Source organism: Corella eumyota, chromosome 5 (genome assembly GCF_963082875.1).
Source record: "Corella eumyota chromosome 5, kaCorEumy4.1, whole genome shotgun sequence".
Lineage (NCBI taxonomy): Eukaryota > Metazoa > Chordata > Ascidiacea > Phlebobranchia > Corellidae > Corella > Corella eumyota.
Genome location: NC_137494.1, coordinates 3420614 through 3439640, shown reverse-complemented (window position 1 = coordinate 3439640; position 19027 = coordinate 3420614). Strand labels below are relative to the sequence as shown.

The window sequence follows — 19027 nt, the reverse complement described above, 5'->3', positions numbered from 1 at the left end:
AATATCAACTTTTTTAAAGAAATTTTTTCTTTAAATAGATTTAACCTACGCATAATAAAACTGCAGCTAAATAAATTTTAAGGCCATTAAACGTGTTTTCTCAAAATTCACAAATTTATATTTTCGAGAAAAGGACGATTTTGTTCGCCTTGATTTGAACTTCGGTTTAAATGAGTTTTATAGATTTGTATGGCGCGAAAAATAGGGTACCTCAATTGTCAAAATAAAAATATATATTTATGTAAATTGTTTTTTACAAGTAACAACTCGTAATATGACAAGTAACGATTCGTCATATGCCATAAATATCCATAATTTTATTATCTGTTAAAGTCAAGTGTTAACTAGATGATCTTGGTTTACAATTTTCCAATGATAAGTTAATTTTACCATATATGTCATTCAATTGTATATGTTAACCACTAACTTTCGTTTACTAGTTAATAAAGTTGTGACACAATTTCAATATCAAGGCAACTAGGTTCAAAATAGACTTGCATAGATTCCGCAAATAAAATATTCAAACATTGCGTAGCCTAAACTAACAACTTCACTCACAGTTTTTAGTACTGTAGCCCAACTTTGAAGTGCAGGTTGTTTGCCAATCTAGCTTTAAATTCGGTTAATAGGAAGTGTGTAATTAACAAAGTAGTTTATGTTTGTTTTAATCTATAAAAACGCGGGACTGTTGCTGAAAGGTGATTTCCTTTCGAAAAATTCGTGCGTCTAAATTAAGACGCAGTTCGCAAGAGAAACTTTCTATAAAAGGCCGGCATGGGTTGGAATAAATCATCATTCGACAGTAACCAAAGTATATTGAACATCTAAAAACGAAAACGACAAGCAGAAATGGCAAAACTAGTATTTGTACTCGCTATTCTTTGCATGATCTTCATTTCAATGTCACAGAGCAGAAGATTGCCACAGAGAAGAGCCACTCGTCGATATGTAAGACGCCATAAATGTGGAACGGTGGTGAAATTGTTCTGCAGAAACATTAAAGAAACCTGTAGTCCTGCTGTTATTTCAAAACGAAGCATTTCCGACGAAGGTAAACATTTTAATAAAACTTTGTTTTCATAAAAACAATAACTTTTTACAACATTTAAAAAAAAATTTTTATATTGAATTATCTACCTTTTGTCATCAAGTATTTTGTCAATAAACAAACATTTTTTTAACAGAAAATACCGAAGTTTCCAGAACTAAACGTTCAACTAGAAGGCTAGTCAACCTTAAACTAAATTGTGCAGAATGTAGAAATCTTTGCTGGAGTTAATAACACGGGTTCATTATTTGCTGCTGCAAAAACAAATGTTTCATTTTGAGTAATGCTTTTTATACTTTTTTACATATTAACTGCTTTTATATATATAACTGATTTTTCTATACTTTTAATCCATTTGTATATATATTTATGTTTGACTAGCTGTTTCCTATTTATATATTCTATTACACATTTCCAATGATATACATACACATATATGACCAGTTCAAATTTATATTACATATACCTTTTTGTGAAGTTATTTTTTTCGTAGTTTGTTTGTACTACTGCGACTGTATCAATATTTTTTTTATCAATGATGTCGATTTTTATTTATTGCCAAGCTTTTTTGTTTTATTTATAAAAAAATAAATTGATGTACATATTACGACTGCGTGGAGACTATTTTTCTTAGCAACCGTTGCTATTATAACACAGCTTCGATTTTGCGAGGATTTTAAAATCTTTGGTTGACCGTTTTTAAATATGTAACTAAGTATTATGTTTTTGATCAATTTTAAAGTTACTATAATAACTAAAACCTAAAAATTGTTGAATAAATAAATAAATTGAAAAAGGTCTTAGGTTTTTCGGCATGGAATTATATATTTTTTTATTTTTAAAGATAAACATCGCTTTCCCAAAGCCACATTTTGTAAAATAAATCTTGTAAAAAATGTCAGATCTTGGCTCAGACGAATTTGAGGACGAACAAGGACCATACTTAGGCGTAAGTTTACCTTTCAATATTACTAAAAAAAAAACTTCAATTTGTTAACTTCAAAAATTGTTTGTTGACGGTACGAATTAAATAAACCCGTCACTCATTATCTACATGACGTCACTGCTAAGTTTATGTTGTTGTTATAGACTGCAAACGAAGAACGTTTTAAAAATAGAATCTAGGTATTAATTAAATGAATTAATTAGCATAATATTATTTACATTGGTCTTGTTTTAGATTTTTTGCATTGTTGTGTAAGTAAAAGTATGTCACTCCGTTTAATAAATCGTAGCAGGCCGTTTCTTAACAAAAATTACGTTGGAATAATTCGAACTTTGTCCAACAAAACTTACATAGGTAAACCTGACAAACAGTCTAATATTCGCCCTCTGTTTATTGAACAAAACGACAAAGACACAGCCTTAGAAAAACGACTTAAGAACCTACAAGTGGAAACACAAAATTGGCATCATCGTTTTTGGGCCGAACACAATGAGAAATACAGCAAAGGAAGAGAGGATTTTATTCAAAAGTGGTTGAGCGAAAAAGGGTATTTACCCGATGAGCAGGGGAAGTTAGAACCAGAAGACATGGCTGTATTTCATCGTGAATTCTTGAAAGATAATTCGGTTAAACATCGGAAATACGACAAAGAATGGAAATCTTTAAACAGAAAACTTTTGTTGTTGATGTTTCAAGTTTCGGTTCAACGATTTTTTTATCGATTTTTACCTTTTTTAAATCGAAAAGCCTAACACTGTGAATATTTAAATGTCTTTTACAATATTTATTATTAAATGTTAATATTGATAAATGTTAAGCAAAACACTGTCCAATGTTTTAAACAATTATTTAAAGTAATTCACTTGTAGAGTTACTAGATTTTATTGTTGTAGTTATTTTGGTTGGTTATTCGGTTTAACTGTTTACTTTGGCTTGACTCCGTTTACCGACTCATTCTATTATGATTATATTTGGTTTGGTATTTTGTTTAAGTTTTAGTTATAAACGACAAGACGTTAACAGTAATACTTTTATTGTAATACGGCAAAACACTTACACGGTTTGATTTAAAGTTACATTACAAGATCAGCTAGATTGCTAGACTGACGTTAAAGTTAAAGTACGGTTTGTAGGTCCAGTTATTGCGAGATGCGACGGTGGCCAACTATCGCTAGATTGGCCCGACGATATAACGATGACCAACTATCGGTAGATTGGTGAAGAATGTTTAAATTGTTCCAGTATTTATAGCACAACCGAAAGGCAATAAAAGTTCGTTCGTTGTAAAGCCGCTGGCCTTCTACGACAGGTTACGTGGCTAATTCTCGTTAAGGGCGATTTTAGAGTGCATTGTTTGAAGTTGACGCCCGTTGTAACGAGAATAATTGTTGTACGTGTCCGGTCAATGACATTAAACTAGCTTGAACTTAGAATTGATTGTAATAGGCTTATTACAATTGATTCTACACACTTGCCCTCGAAACTTAATAAAATATTTAAAATTTGTAATTTAATGTATTGCTGCCAGTACATGTTATACAATTTTGGTAACAACTAAATGTTAATATTTGCTTTGTTTTTTAATACTTTCTTCCATTTCTTATGTAACTTGTTATATTTTGTTATAGGTTAAATTAGTTTTAGTGACATTGTTAGTTTTAGTGACATATGTATTTATTATTTTATTGTAAAACAATTTTTGTTGTATTTATTAGAAAATAGAATGACTTCTTTAAATATAAGCAAAAGTATTTTTTCGCTTGGTTCAATTTTTAAAACTAGTCCAATTTCACACAATGTTATAAGGTAAATTAATTTCTTCTTGGCAGTTTATATAGTTATCCTTTAAAAGAACTTATTTTGTACTTAACTCTTTTATTTAAATAATAAACATAAATTCTATATTATTCTCGAACGTTTTTTTAGGTCAGTTAGTTCTTCGGATTTCAAGAATTTTTTTATGCCTAAAGTTGCTCCTCGAACTGATTAACAATCGAGTTTGCTTACAAAAAAAGATGAAAATCATATTTATAAACTTCAATGTAAGCAACATAATATTCACATCTATTATGTAAAAAAAAAAATTATTTCGTCTTACTAACTTAACATACTTTATTTTATCCTTCTAATGTATTTTTATTATAAATACAGTATAGCCTATTCCAAATTTTTTTATTCTTTTTCATTTTATGTTTTTAGTTCATCAAGTAAAACCTGATGCATTGGTGGATTACAGAAACTTATGGTAAACATAAAAACAAAATTATTTTTTACACTTTAGTAGTTTGTTTTTATATATAACATTGTTCAACATTAGTACTATATTAAAATGACGAAGTTTTTTTTCTTATTTTTTTAAACATCTCCCCTCTAGTGTCGAGAATTTACCCCGATTAACGAAAGATCCAAACTTGCCAATGGAGTTAGTAGGTAGTTGGTCCTGCTGGTATGGCTCACAAGATCAAGTTGGTAAATAACAATATTTATTAAATTTATACAACAGCATTAAATTTTATAAATTTTTTTTGTATATTTTATTTTACTAAAAAAATGTCACATCTATTAGCAGCGCTCCACTTAAGAGTGCTACATCATGGAGGCAGTTGGGATCAAACCTAGGACCTCATGTTGCGAAAAAAGTTTATTAAAATTTATAATTTTTTTAAATTTAGTTCATCTTTGGAGGTACACTGACGGCTTCCCAGGAATCAAAGAAACAAACAAGAAGTTAGGAGGAGAGGATTGGTATCAAAAGATGAGGAGCGAGAGAAGCAAGATGTTGATCTCGAGGAGCAACCAACTCCTCTTTGAATTTTCCTTCTGGAATGAGGTTCTTCCAAGAGAGGGACCAAATATTTATGAATTGAGAACTTATTATTTAAAGGTCATTATTTTGACAATTTTTTTACAAATAATATATTTGGTATAACTTTTCACATATATTTAAATTATTTTTATATCAATAGGTGCTTTTATATTTTTTGGATTTTATTTCTAATATTATGTTCTATGTATTATAAATACCCTTTATGTTAAATATTGTAGTCTGTCTATTTAAATCTGTTATTTTAATTAATAATTCCCCAGAGTATATTGAAGCTTAAGTTAAAACATTACTTTACAGCATGTAACACTATTTCACTGTTTTATTTTATTTGATAGCCTGGAACAATGATAGAATGGGCAAACAATTGGTGAGTTATGTTTTTACTAGATTAAAATGATAATTTTTTCTTCCTAATAAGTATTTTTATCTGCATTGTCTACTTTTTTTTTAAATTCCTGGTAATTGTCTAATATATTTAAAATGACTTTTGCAACAAAGCTTTCTTTTTTTTGTAACCTTAAAAAAGTTTTCTATTCTGCATTCAGTTAATCTCAATTAATTAATTTTCAAGGGCAAGAGGAATTAGAGCAAGACAAGAAAGCAAGGAAGCAGTCGGTGGTTTTTTCTCAGAGATTGGGGAGTTGAACGTGGTGCATCACTTATGGGGTAATTTTAGTGTTTTTTATCTGATGTCGACATTTTAATCAGTTGTTCTCTATTTTTTATTGTTCTGTATTTGGATTTAGATGCAATGTTTTGTAGTTTTCTAGGTTCAAATTTGTTCCTTTTTGATATTTTTTAGTAATTTTCCAAAGCAACTGGGTGTTTTTTTTTTTAAATATTATTTAGGAAGTTTTAAGTTATTAGTTATATTGTTTCTTTACTGAAATGTTGTCATGTTTATTTTAGTTGTGTGTTTAATTTTTTAGGAGATTACGATACATTTGTTTTTAAAACCACAAGGTTTACATAAAAGGGCAATATATTTGTTTAATGTAAATGATAACGGAAGTATTATAGTTTTGTTCTCTAAAACTTAATTGTAATTTGTTTAAATTAATTTTTGGGATTTTTGTAACATTTTTCCCAGATACATTTAAATTGCAAACACATCCTTTGAAAATTTTTAGTATTTTGAGTTTATTTTGTTGCCCTACCACTTTAAAAATGGCGGAAAAAATTAACCTATTTTTAGATGTGTTGTAATGTTTATTTACATGAATTTTATTGATTTACTATAACTCATAAAGTTTAAGTAAGGATTGGTAAAGATTAAATTAAGATGTAAATGTCGGACGATTTTTTTTGGCGTCATTTAAAATTTTGTTTGAACAAAATTTTTCTGAGTCAGATTTTTTTTTACAATACGTCCATGACATTTTCTCATTAGTATATTGCGTAAAATATTTAACGTCTTATTGAAAATTTGTACTATTTACAGTGTTTTAACTATCTACTCTTCATTTATGGCCCGTTTTTCTTTTTGATTCTTCAGTTTACTACCTAACTTTTTACGTATATTTAATTTAATGCGCTCTTATGTTTTTAGCTTATGAATCACTGGATCACAGGAAAAAGACAAGAGAAGCGGCCTGGCAAAAAGATGGTTGGGATAATACTGTTTATTATACAGGTAAGATAGTACGAGTTTTATATTTATTTTTTTTATTATTATGAATTTTTTTGTTTAATAATTTTTGAGTTTTTTTTTTAATCATATTTTAATTATTTTGAATTTTTTTGTTTCAAATTTTTTTTTTTATTTGCAGTTCCTTTAATAAGAAAAATGAGCTCTATGATTTTAATTCCTTTGGATCATTCTCCACTACAATAAAAATGTCCATTTTTTTTCTAAAAAATTTTCATTTTTTGGTCTCTTAAAAAGTTCAAAAAATAATCCACTGAAATATTTTTAGGGGTTATATTATTTTATTTGTAAAATGTATTGGGGCTATTGTACTAAATCGTGTGCTACGTTCCCTAAAAAAAGCCTTTTTTGATAAAATATTAGTATTTTACTATTCTAAAATCATATAAATTTTCAGTTCCATCTATTTTGCTAATTAGAGAATTAGCTCAGTTTCTGTAAATTATGTAAAACTGTTTAATTCAAATGTTGTGCTCCATTTGTATTTACGCTAACTCTGCATTTAATTTTTTTTTGGGTCAAATAAATTAAATTTTTCATTTTCCAAATTTGGTTGTTTTGTTTAGCAGAAAGTGGTAATAAAATATTTAACAAAAAAATAACAAGATGTTTTTACTAAAATGGGACAAAGGTAAAAAAAATTTGAAATATCAACTTTTTTAAAGAAATTTTTTCTTTAAATAGATTTAACCTACGCATAATAAAACTGCAGCTAAATAAATTTTAAGGCCATTAAACGTGTTTTCTCAAAATTCACAAATTTATATTTTCGAGAAAAGGACGATTTTGTTCGCCTTGATTTGAACTTCGGTTTAAATGAGTTTTATAGATTTGTATGGCGCGAAAAATAGGGTACCTCAATTGTCAAAATAAAAATATATATTTATGTAAATTGTTTTTTACAAGTAACAACTCGTAATATGACAAGTAACGATTCGTCATATGCCATAAATATCCATAATTTTATTATCTGTTAAAGTCAAGTGTTAACTAGATGATCTTGGTTTACAATTTTCCAATGATAAGTTAATTTTACCATATATGTCATTCAATTGTATATGTTAACCACTAACTTTCGTTTACTAGTTAATAAAGTTGTGACACAATTTCAATATCAAGGCAACTAGGTTCAAAATAGACTTGCATAGATTCCGCAAATAAAATATTCAAACATTGCGTAGCCTAAACTAACAACTTCACTCACAGTTTTTAGTACTGTAGCCCAACTTTGAAGTGCAGGTTGTTTGCCAATCTAGCTTTAAATTCGGTTAATAGGAAGTGTGTAATTAACAAAGTAGTTTATGTTTGTTTTAATCTATAAAAACGCGGGACTGTTGCTGAAAGGTTATTTCCTTTCGAAAAATTCGTGCGTCTAAATTAAGACGCAGTTCGCAAGAGAAACTTTCTATAAAAGGCAGGCATGGTTTGGAATAAATCATCATTCGACAGCAACCAAAGTATATTAAACATCTAAAAACGAAAACGACAAGCAGAAATGGCAAAACTAGTATTTGTACTCGCTATTCTTTGCATGATCTTCATTTCAATGTCACAGAGCAAAAGATTGACACAGAGAAGAGCCACTCGTCGACGAAAAGTACCCCATAAATGTGGAAAGGGGGTGAAATCGGTCTGCAGAAACATTAAAGAAACCTGTAGTCCTGCTGTTATTTCAAAACGAAGCATTTCCGACGAGGGTAAACATTTTAATAAAACTTTGTTTTCATAAAAACAATAACTTTTTACAACATTTAAAAAAAAAATTTTATATTGAATTATCTACCTTTTGTCATCAAATATTTTGTTTACCTTTGTCAATAAACAAACATTTTTTTAACAGAAAATACCGAAGTTTCCAGAACTAAACGTTCAATTATAAGGATAGTCAACATTAAACTAAATTGTGCAAGATGTAGAAATCTTTGCTGGGGTTAATAGCACGGTTTCATTATTTGCTGCTGCAAAAACAAATGTTTCATTTTGAGTAATGCTTTTTATACTTTTTTACATATTAACTGCTTTTATATATATAACTGATTTTTCTATATTTTTAATCCATTTGTATTTATATTTATGTTTGACTAGCTGTTTCCTATTTATATATTCTATTACACATTTCCAATGATATACATACACATATATGACCAGTTCAAATTTATATTACATATACCTTTTTGTGAAGTTATTTTTTTCGTAGTTTGTTTGTACTACTGCGACTGTATCAATATTTTTTTTATCAATGATGTCGATTTTTATTTATTGCCAAGCTTTTTTGTTTTATTTATAAAAAAATAAATTGATGTACATATTACGACTGCGTGGAGACTATTTTTCTTAGCAACCGTTGCTATTATAACACAGCTTCGATTTTGCGAGGATTTTAAAATCTTTGGTTGACCGTTTTTAAATATGTAACTAAGTATTATGTTTTTGATCAATTTTAAAGTTACTATAATAACTAAAACCTAAAAATTGTTGAATAAATAAATAAATTGAAAAAGGTCTTAGGTTTTTCGGCATGGAATTATATATTTTTTTATTTTTAAAGATAAACATCGCTTTCCCAAAGTCACATTTTGTAAAATAAATCTTGTAAAAAATGTCAGATCTTGGCTCAGACGAATTTGAGGACGAACAAGGACCATACTTAGGCGTAAGTTTACCTTTCAATATTACTAAACAACAGGAAAAAGTTTACAAAAGGTGGGCCAGTCTAACTTGTTATGCACGTGTTTTAAAACGCAACGTATTGGAATATCGGTTTTTCTAATAAAACTTAAATGAGCTATAGTTTAAAGTAGTACAATGGCTTTATAAAGACCGTATTTTAATATTTATGTGCACTAATGGAATATATTGGCAGCGTGGTGTAGTGGTAAGAACACTTGCTACACAACCATGAGGTTGTGGGTTCAATTCCCACTGCTGTCATGCTGGAGCGCCCTTGAGTAAGGCGCTATAAACGTATTGACTCCTGCTAAGCTTGCACTTAATCAGTGGCATAATTACGAGCAATTATAATCTATAATATCCCAAACTGCTAAAGGCAACTCGAGACTGGGTAGGAGTAATAGTTGTTACTTCATGTTTATGTCGTGCATTCGACCTTCCCACTTCGAGGATAAATTTATATACATAAAAAAAATTTATACACCTTTTATTTGCTACCAAATACTTGTTTATAGGAATATGAAGGGGATAGAAATGAAGAGGGTGAAAGGCATGGTTATGGAAAAGCAACTTTACCAAACGGAGATACATATGAAGGTCAATATGATAAAGGAAAAAGACATGGACAGGTTAGAAAACAAGCTATTAATTAAACTTAATAATCTTTTTGTCTTCTATTATAAATTCCTTTTTTAATCAACATTTGGTTTTTACTAATATTTTAGAAATACAGGTGTAATAGTGTTGTCGAAATTTTATTTTTAGGGTACCTATCGGTTTAAAAATGGAGCACGATTTATTGGGGAATATTTAAGAAACAAAAAGCACGGTCAGGGGACTTTCATATATCCAGATGGCTCGAAATTTGAAGGTAAAAACATAATTTTTGATATATTTTGCCAATTAAATAGTTTTTACTGTTTAAAAACATTAACACCATGCCAGATTGTGTGCTTTTTAATTTCAGGAGCTTGGGTGGATGACCAAAGGCACGGTAATGGAAAATATTTTTATGTAAACGGGGATTCTTATGAAGGGGAATGGTCAAAACATGAAAGACATGGGCAGGGAACTTACATTTATGCTGAAACTGGTAAAGTTCCTTTTTATAATTATCAGAAAAAAGTTCTTACAAAGTTTAGTGGAAAGCATCAATTTATTTAGTCTTTAGATTTACCTTTGTAATTTAATTTGTAGGTTAACAAAAATTCGAGAAAAATTATTTTATTTAACCCCACTTTTCAGCAGTTTAGTCTAAACAAGTTGTTTATATATAAACTGTGTTCAGGTTCAAAATATGCTGGAACTTGGGTGAGCGGCAAATGTGAAGGAGCTGGTGAATTTATTCATGCTAATCATAGATTCCAGGGCAATTGGACTGATGGAGGGGTAAAAACATTCATTCTATTTTACTATGAATTTATGTGTATATTATAATGTTTGTTACTAGTAGCTATAATTTTAAAATATAATATAGTTAAAATATAAAAAAACTGTACCCTATCATACTAGAGTTTTACAGCTAAATATTAGGAATTGTAAATATAACTTTTAATTTTATTTGTATAGATGCAAGGTCCGGGTAAATATATTTTCGATATTGGATGTGAGCAACATGGTGAATATATTCCAATAGAACAGGTTAATGCTTTAAAGTTTTAACTTTTACAAACAAATGCTTTAAAAATCCTTTTTAAATGTCACATGAGAAATAATTTCAGCAGTTTGTCAATAGAGAATTTTTATAACATAACATTTTTAATTTTTAATCAGCAAGAGTTAAAAAATCTACTTCAATATTTTTTTACATAATTTTTTTTAAAGGCTCAAGGAGATGGTGAAGAAGAAGAAGCTGTTACCGTGACGATACCAAAATGGAAGGCTGGAAAGATCACAGCAATCACTCTTTACTCACCTGAAGAAGAAAAAGGTAAAATATTAAAGAATTTTTAAAAATAAGCAACACTGACAAATTAAGAAAAAAAATGATCCTGGTGTATTAAATGGTCGAAGTCAGTATTTGGTAAGTTTCTTGAAAAATGCAACAGATTCCATTAAAGACGAATTCCTAAAAAATAAAGAATAGATTACTTTATGGCAACACTTTCTAATAAATATTAAAATAAAACTTACCTTTTTTAGAGATAAAAATTTATAATATCAAAGCTTTTTTCACATTGGATAAACAGCTTTAACCCCCTAAAAACAAAAACCAAAAACTTTTTTTTATTAATTATTGACAAAATTGTGAATTTGATTTAGAAACTTCGCCAGAAGAGGCACCCGCAGAACCCACACCAGTTCCAGAAGAGGACCCTAAACCTGATGAACCCAAACCTGATGAACCCAGTGCTCCCTCACCTGCCCCTGCTGAACCCGAACCAGAACCTGAACCCACTCCCCCAGCTACTGTGGAGGAAACGCCGGAAGGGGAAGCCCCAGCAACCAGAGAAGAAGAAGAGGAAGAAGAATAACTTTTGTGTTGGAAAAAAAATTTCTGTTTTTGTATTTCGTATTTATCCTTGTTAGTAAAAGAAAATAAAAAGTTTATTATATAAAATAGATTATTAAATTTTAAAATCAGATGGTGGTATAAAGCATAACTTTACAAAAAATAAACAACAGTTAGGCTAGAATACAGTTTTATTACAGAAATAAATTTTAAACTTAAGCTTTGAGAAAAAAAAAATTACATGATTGTTTTAATTTTTTTAAATTAACAAATAAATAAAGTATTATTAAAATTATACGAGTTTTTACCTTCAAATCAAAAACAAAAGATTTGTTAAACTAAGCACCATTAAAATTATAAAAAAAATTACAGTAGATTCAATAAAAAAAAATTCCTATTTAAAAAAGTCAAAGCAATTTGTACCAATAAAGTTTTTGCAACATAAAATAACATGACAAAATTATATACCACTTTGCTACAGAAAAAATGCACCTTAGATTTTAAACAAATATAAAAATGTGTTAAAAGTTAAAATAAGTAAAAACAATACACAATAAAAGCAATATGAAAAAAAATTAAAAGCATCAATTTATATACATTATTTTTTTTAGTTATAAAAGAGGATCACAAAAGGCAAGTTCAATTAATAAAATATTAAAAGATTTTTATAAAACAAAGTTTTCATGAAAATAATAAAAACATATTTTTAATATCAACTCCTATAAGCCACCAAAAATAATAATATAAAACAAAAATATATATTTTCAACTACCTACATGGAGGGTTTAAAAGTATATAAATATATTTTGATCCTGGTTTAGTTTATAACTATAACCCTTACAGTTATCAGTTAATTATGGGACTTTTTAATAAATTTAATTAAAAATACTTACAAAATGTTACAAACTAAATCACAAACTCCTGTTTAGATTTCAACCTCATAAATTTTACCAGATTGTGGTTGTTCTCTATCCCCTATCTCAGCTACAATGGTTTGTCTAGCTTGCTCATAAGACATCACAATTTGTTCCAATTCTTTCTTCATTAACATCGTTAACATTTCACTAAAGCAATCTAGTTCATGGACTTGAAATAATTCAAATTGCAGGTTGTTGTCAAATCTGAATTTAAAAAAAAAAGATAAACACTAAAGACTGAAAAAATTTGCAAAAAAGCACTATCTTCTATTTTGAACATCAATTACTTTTGGGGTGCCTTTGAGTAGACTTGTAACCATAATGGAATCTCAGTGGAATAAAGGTAAGGGTTGGCGGGTACAACCTGATTCAACTTCCAGGTATCATATTGTTGGTTAGGCTCAGCTGGTGGTAGTGGTTGTTCTGGTTTATTTGGTGTTTCCTCTCTAAAAACATAATAAATTTTTTTTTAGGGCTACTTTTTAAGTTAGAATAATTTTTAGTAAAATTTCTTAGTTTTTAAACATTTATACTGATGTTTATATGAAAAAAACTTCAATTAAAATCAAAATTTTAATGTACATCATTAAACAACATATAATTTTAGTTTGAAAAGAATTTTAAGTATTACAGTTATGTAAAAAGTGCCAATTATTTTGACCACATACATTTGGTTTCCTATTAAAAACAATAACATTATTATTTCCTTTAAACTTTTATGGTATATACTACTTTAGGTGTGCAAAAAAAATTAATTAAAATAGTTTATTAAAAAATTCTTCTTTTAAATTGGTATGAAGTGTTTTTAAACTAACAAAACAAGAATTCTTTGTTACCAAATATGCCTATAAAACAAGTTATCAGTATGATGACAGAATTAAAAAACAAGCAGTTTTATTGTGGTGATATAGACCGCAAGAATGTGGTATGACACCATACTTCGAATTTGTAAAGTAAAGATAAATATCAAATATGTTTACTTGGCAAATAAACTGAACTATTGACAAGAAACAGTTATCAAACAATAATAATTTCCTAGAAAATCGAATAATTATTAAGCAACTAAAATTTATGAAAAAATATTTTTTTTACTAAATAATAAATTAAAATAGTATATTATAAACAAACCATATGTAATTTACCATATAGCTTACATTTTAGATTCTAGACAAAACAGATAAAAACATAATTATTTTGACAAATATTTTAACATACCTGGGTGCAAGTGGATGTTCATACTGTGTCATTTTCCCCACATGGTTAACAAAATAGGTCCCGTACTTTGATGACGTCACCTTTTCCCAACCAGGGGGTAAACTATCGTTATTAAGGGGATGGGTCCAGTGTGTTGTGTTGGTGTTATGGTCGATGTAATAGTTGTGACCGTTAATCGTCCAGTCTATTGTCCATCCTGGTGGAAGGTTTGAGTCGTCGTCGGTCGGTTTTATTCCATCGTGTTGTTGAGGTTGATGGTTGACTGCAAACAACAAATCATTGTTTTACCTTTTTTTTCTACTGTGTTTTTTATATTTCTAATTTCATAAATGGTTGATTTATTTAAGCGAAATCAATAGAATATTTACATTTGCTGGTATTAAGTAAATGTGTTTTTAATCCAAATAGCAAAATCTTTTAATTATGTATATATACACCTGGTACTAGGAAACTTACCAATGTATTGGTTTTGTGCCAAAACTTGTTCCAGGTGTTCCTGGCTCCTAACAAGTTGAGGGTTAGAGTAAATATTTGGGTTTGTATCAGTAGCAGGTAACATCATGTGTTGGGAGTTAGAAGTGGGTTGTTGGGCATGATGCAGAATTTGCTATGAAAAAAATTTTTAATATTTTAGTGCAATTTTTTGTTTAGGCTCTTTTGAATAGCTTTGCTTTTAAGAAAAATTATGTTTACCTGTTGGGCAAAAAGACCGGAATTTCTATCTCCAACTTGTTGTTGATAAATACCAGAATTGCGGTCAGAAGATTGCTGTAAACTTTGTCCATTTCTATCATTTCCTTGTGTGTAAATACCAGAATTGCGATCACCATTTTGTGCAAAAGCACCTGAATTTCTGTCGCCTTGAACATAGATTCCAGAATTCCGATCACCTACTTTTGTAAATATTCCAGAATTTCTGTCACCCCCTTGTATGTAAATTCCAGAGTTTCTCTCAGCATTTTGGTGATGTTGATAGTTATTTAAAGATTCCCGAGATTGTCTTAAGTGAACTTGGGATGCTGTAACAGGTCGATGGACAATATGATCATTATTTTCAGGGTAAGAAATAGTGTAGCCAACCGGCTGCCTTTTTGACATTGCCTGTTCTTCAGAAACAGCATTTAAACTTGTGTTTGATCTCAAATGTTGGTTGTTATAGTATGCATATTTTCCTTGTGGTGCTTGTTTATGATAAATTTGTGCTTTGTGATGAGGGTGTGATAATTGGGGTGGCAATGGAATGCTTGTAGATCGATTTTGTGTCATAGCTTGATTATGACCTGGAAACTGTCTTTGTGGGATCACATTAGGCTGATGATGGTTTTGAGTTGTTATCATGCTTTGTGCCGGTGGTTGCAAATTTCGATACACAGGTTGCATTAATGGTGGTCTGATTTGTTGGTGCATTACAATCTGATTTCGGTTATCAGTTTGTTTGTAATGACCAGGGGTTCTTTCTACAACATTTGGAACACTCATGACTGACTTTGACGCAAAATTGTCAACATTTGTTCGAGTGTATTGTACATTTCTAGGCATCTGTGGTATGGACGACATAGAACCACCAACTAGGCCTTGCTTAGCATGGTATTGTGAAGTTTGTATTTGTTCTACAGGACCTCCTACTAACCGTTCATTGTACATAGGTTTGGTTGGTCTTTCGTTAATTGGTTGGCGAGAATTGATATTAGAAATATTCTGTGTAGATTGTGATCTTCTTTGTAAAGTTGGACCATTACGAAATGTAGTAGAAGGTGTTGAACCTTAATTTAAATTTATTAAAAAGTATAAAACAGACATAACATATTGCATGTGGCTTATAGTTTCACGCAATTTTGGAAGAACTACGGTAAGACGGTTAGGAGCTGTAGCACATAAACACAAACTTGCACTATTTAATTTTTAATATATTTTTTAACTTTATTTAAAAATAATAAAACAAGATTGCATTTTAAACTTACTTGGAGGTTTTATAAATCTTGAAGTTTCTTTTTTAACGTATTTTCCGGGCAACGGAACTACATTTTTCGTTTTACTTTTTTTTCCGAATTGAAATAACGGCATTTTGAAACTATTTCGGCCTGCACTAATAACTACTACTTTTATAATTTAATCATGTCTATTTTAACGTGTAAGTTCTTTTTATGTTATTTTCAGACTTACATTTTGTTTATATATAACTTCCAAAACATTGCGTAGGCGCATACGAAAAAATAACGCAGATGACATTTTAACAAGAGTCGTGACATTAATTGGACCAAGAGTAGAAAATCTAACTTTCATCCTTGAGATAGGGACTTTAAACCTTGGATTATAATGACGGACGCATTTACAGGTAAATGGTAGTTTAAAACATTAGTTATTTATTTACAAATGTTTATTATGGTTCGAAATCTTAGATTTCGAAACATATTGTTATTGTCATTATATTTATTATTATTATTGTTTTTATTCTTATTTGACGAATTTTGAAAGACGATAACTTTTGTTCTTTAAAACTAAAAGTTCTAAATTTTTAGTATGTTTGTTATTATCCCAACGAATCGCAAACCTCCTATTTACGACATTTAAATGTCACTAATTACTAATTAATATATTTTATTATTAAAATTAAAAGATTAAATTTTCTGAAATTTTAATATGTTGTTGGTATTATTATTTTGTATGTTGCTATTTAAAATGAAGATTTAACTCTAGCTAAATATCGTTTAATCATTATTTTAGTTTTTTTATAAAATAACGAATCAGTGTGAGTTTAACGCTTGAATAATTTAATAGCGTTCTGGTCGCCGTCAAAAATCGTCCTTTTCGCTGTCTATTAAAGTAAAAAATATTCGTTGAAAATTTAAGTAAAATGTTAAAGTATAAGTCAAAAATGTGTAAAAATTTTTTTTTTTAACTGTTTTGTTATTATTTATTTTAATACTTGTTTGATTACTAAAAAATTAAGATCGGTATTTTGCTTTTAAATTTAGTTTACTTTTATATTACAATATCAATGAGTGCGTGTTCGCTTGTTAAAATTAGGTTTAAATATAAAAAAGTTCATATTTAAATTTATAATTTAATTAATAAACCTACTAAATAAATTATATTTATAAAAAAGAATCAAACAATTTCGAACCATATTTTATTTATCAAATAAATCTAGTTCACATTATTAGTGCAAAGCATTATTAAAACTTAATGTTAACTGTTGGGTGTGTATAATAATAAACAGTTGTAAGGGCGTCAAATCAATTACTAATTGGGTGTAGATAACTTGACAACTGCTTTTCCGATGTATTCACCACTTAACATTTTAATAAAAACGTCGGGTAGATTTTCAAAACCTTCAGTAACTGTCTCCCGTTGCTTAATTTTACCCTAAAAACAAAAGCAAATCATAAAGTTAAAAATATATAATACCAAAATATAAACAAGATATTTAAACCTCTTTAATCCATTCTGCCATTTGCTTGATTCCAGCAGGAACTTCGTCATGCCAACGACTTAATATAACAAAACCTTCCATTTTTAATTGATTCCCCACTATACATCTCTGTATAATGGGAGCTGGAACAAGAAGTGTTACTTGTTTTATTGTGTTTTTACTTTATAACAATTTTAAATAACAGTAAACCTATTTCACAATTTAAATACGCTAAAAGAATCTTTCAAAAAATCATTTTTACCCAATGGTTCTGATGTTTCATTATAAGCAGAACTTATCCCACAACAAGCAACCCGACCAAAAGAATTCATTTTGTGCAGAACATCAGAAGCCATTATTCCACCAACCTTTGTAATTTAAAAAAAAAATTGTAATTTTTTTCATACAAATGTGTTTAATCTTTAAACGACCAAACTTACGTTATCAAAGAAACAGTCAATTCCTTTTGGAGCCATTCGTTTTAAAGCATCGGGCCACGAAGTCTCAGTCTTGTAGTTAAACGCATCATCAAACCCGATCGATTTTACCCAAGCAACTTTCTCATCTGATCCACATGAACCGATTACCCGACAGCCCTACACAAAAAGATACGGTAAAAAAAAATTTTAAAAATTGCCTATAGATGATTGTAATTGAAATTTGAATTTACCAAAATTTTGGCGATTTGTCAACCAAGCTCCCGACCGCGCCTGCACATCCGGTCACCATTACGGTCTCCCCCTTTTTCGGGTGACAAATATTTCGTAAACCAAGGTAAGCGGTCATACTAAAAATAAAGTTTAAAGTTTTTTTACACACCCAGAATTTGAAAAATTCCTCATGTAATAAAGTTACTATTAAAACGTCATTGTTCTTACCCAGGCATGCCCAGCGCTCCAACGAACAACGATGCTGGAAGATTTCCTTCCACTTCATCAAATCTGCTCCAAACAACTTGAGGAACAGTCCCGTCAAGCTTGCAAACTGTTTTCCAACCTCCTTGTGTACAAACCAGACTTCCCTTTGGATATTTTAAGTTTTTACTCTCTAGTACCCTAAGGACCAAAAATAGGCAACGTTAATCATAACCTAACAACTTTATTAAGATGTTCAGCATTTATTTTATTACCTTGCTGCTTGAAAACCAATCATCACCGTGTTTGGTAATACGCGAAAGGCTCTACAATAAAAAGAAAATAATTTATTTGTTAGTAAAATAAATTTATGTGATTTTTTTTTTATATTTTTCAAAGGTAAATATCACGCTATGGTCTATAGAAACAACAAAAAACGTAAACAACTTAACTAAAACATTAGGTTAAATACAATGAGAAGAAAACACAATGTAAAAAAACCCGTACCTGTTAAAATGATCTGGACTGATTACCAAGGCTTGGGTCAGAATTTCTTTTAAGATAAAATATTGGCGAAAATTAGTTTTAAATTTCATGAATAAATTTCAAATTGTTAATTTTTAATAATAAGAACAATGTTTAAACCTCCATCTTTTAAATCCGGGTCAATTTCTTCTTCGACGATTTTAAAGTCGGATAATTTTGACATTCCATGAAATTCATTCGCTTTCACGTAATGACGAGATTTTACCATGTTAATGTTAGATTTTTAACAACAATTTAAAAAACAAGTTTCTTAAAAATCAAAAAAAAAACTCACGTAATCGAACAGGCAAAATCGTTTGTTTGTTTTTGCCTGTTTATTGTTGCAAAATGTTGCTTAATTAAGAATTTAAATTCAGCTCAAGTGCTTATATAGACTTTATACGTGACCTTTAAAGTAGCATCATCAGGATTACTCATAAAACGAAAGAGCTTATGAAGCCAAACAACGTGACTTGTGATTTAATTTTTAAAATTCCAAATAATTTTTTTTCG

At 29.2% G+C, this 19027-nt stretch overlaps 4 protein-coding genes and 1 pseudogene across 4 annotated transcripts; 3 read left to right on the top strand and 2 right to left on the bottom strand.

The window, feature by feature from the left end:
• Nucleotides 1-1720: 1720 nt before the first annotated feature.
• Nucleotides 1721-3749, top strand: LOC145753727 (cytochrome c oxidase assembly factor 8-like). The gene is made up of 3 exons (XM_082570158.1): nucleotides 1721-1755; nucleotides 1893-1997; nucleotides 2229-3749. Exon 3 carries the CDS (start codon nucleotides 2258-2260, stop codon nucleotides 2744-2746), a length of 489 nt encoding a protein of 162 aa, XP_082426284.1. The 5' UTR covers nucleotides 1721-1755; nucleotides 1893-1997; nucleotides 2229-2257; the 3' UTR covers nucleotides 2747-3749.
• Nucleotides 3708-7017, top strand: LOC145753726 (protein NipSnap homolog 1-like). Its single transcript, XM_082570157.1, has 9 exons — nucleotides 3708-3800; nucleotides 3921-4036; nucleotides 4194-4239; nucleotides 4369-4463; nucleotides 4667-4878; nucleotides 5157-5188; nucleotides 5393-5487; nucleotides 6371-6454; nucleotides 6591-7017. Exons 4-9 carry the CDS (start codon nucleotides 4412-4414, stop codon nucleotides 6653-6655), a joined length of 540 nt encoding a protein of 179 aa, XP_082426283.1. The 5' UTR covers nucleotides 3708-3800; nucleotides 3921-4036; nucleotides 4194-4239; nucleotides 4369-4411; the 3' UTR covers nucleotides 6656-7017.
• A 1802-nt stretch (nucleotides 7018-8819) lies between these two features.
• On the top strand, nucleotides 8820-11693 carry LOC145752150 (radial spoke head 1 homolog). The gene is made up of 9 exons (XM_082568370.1): nucleotides 8820-8880; nucleotides 9018-9122; nucleotides 9655-9768; nucleotides 9905-10010; nucleotides 10107-10232; nucleotides 10428-10528; nucleotides 10709-10780; nucleotides 10964-11069; nucleotides 11402-11693. Exons 2-9 carry the CDS (start codon nucleotides 9069-9071, stop codon nucleotides 11611-11613), a joined length of 891 nt encoding a protein of 296 aa, XP_082424496.1. The 5' UTR covers nucleotides 8820-8880; nucleotides 9018-9068; the 3' UTR covers nucleotides 11614-11693.
• A 77-nt stretch (nucleotides 11694-11770) lies between these two features.
• On the bottom strand, nucleotides 11771-15929 carry LOC145752269 (uncharacterized). The gene is made up of 6 exons (XM_082568525.1): nucleotides 15685-15929; nucleotides 14417-15486; nucleotides 14180-14330; nucleotides 13724-13985; nucleotides 12796-12954; nucleotides 11771-12712 (listed from the first exon to the last, which is right to left on the bottom strand). Exons 1-6 carry the CDS (start codon nucleotides 15785-15787, stop codon nucleotides 12517-12519), a joined length of 1941 nt encoding a protein of 646 aa, XP_082424651.1. The 5' UTR covers nucleotides 15788-15929; the 3' UTR covers nucleotides 11771-12516.
• Nucleotides 15930-16966: 1037 nt separating this feature from the next.
• Nucleotides 16967-18743, bottom strand: LOC145752655 (prostaglandin reductase 1-like; annotated as a pseudogene).
• Nucleotides 18744-19027: the final 284 nt, after the last annotated feature.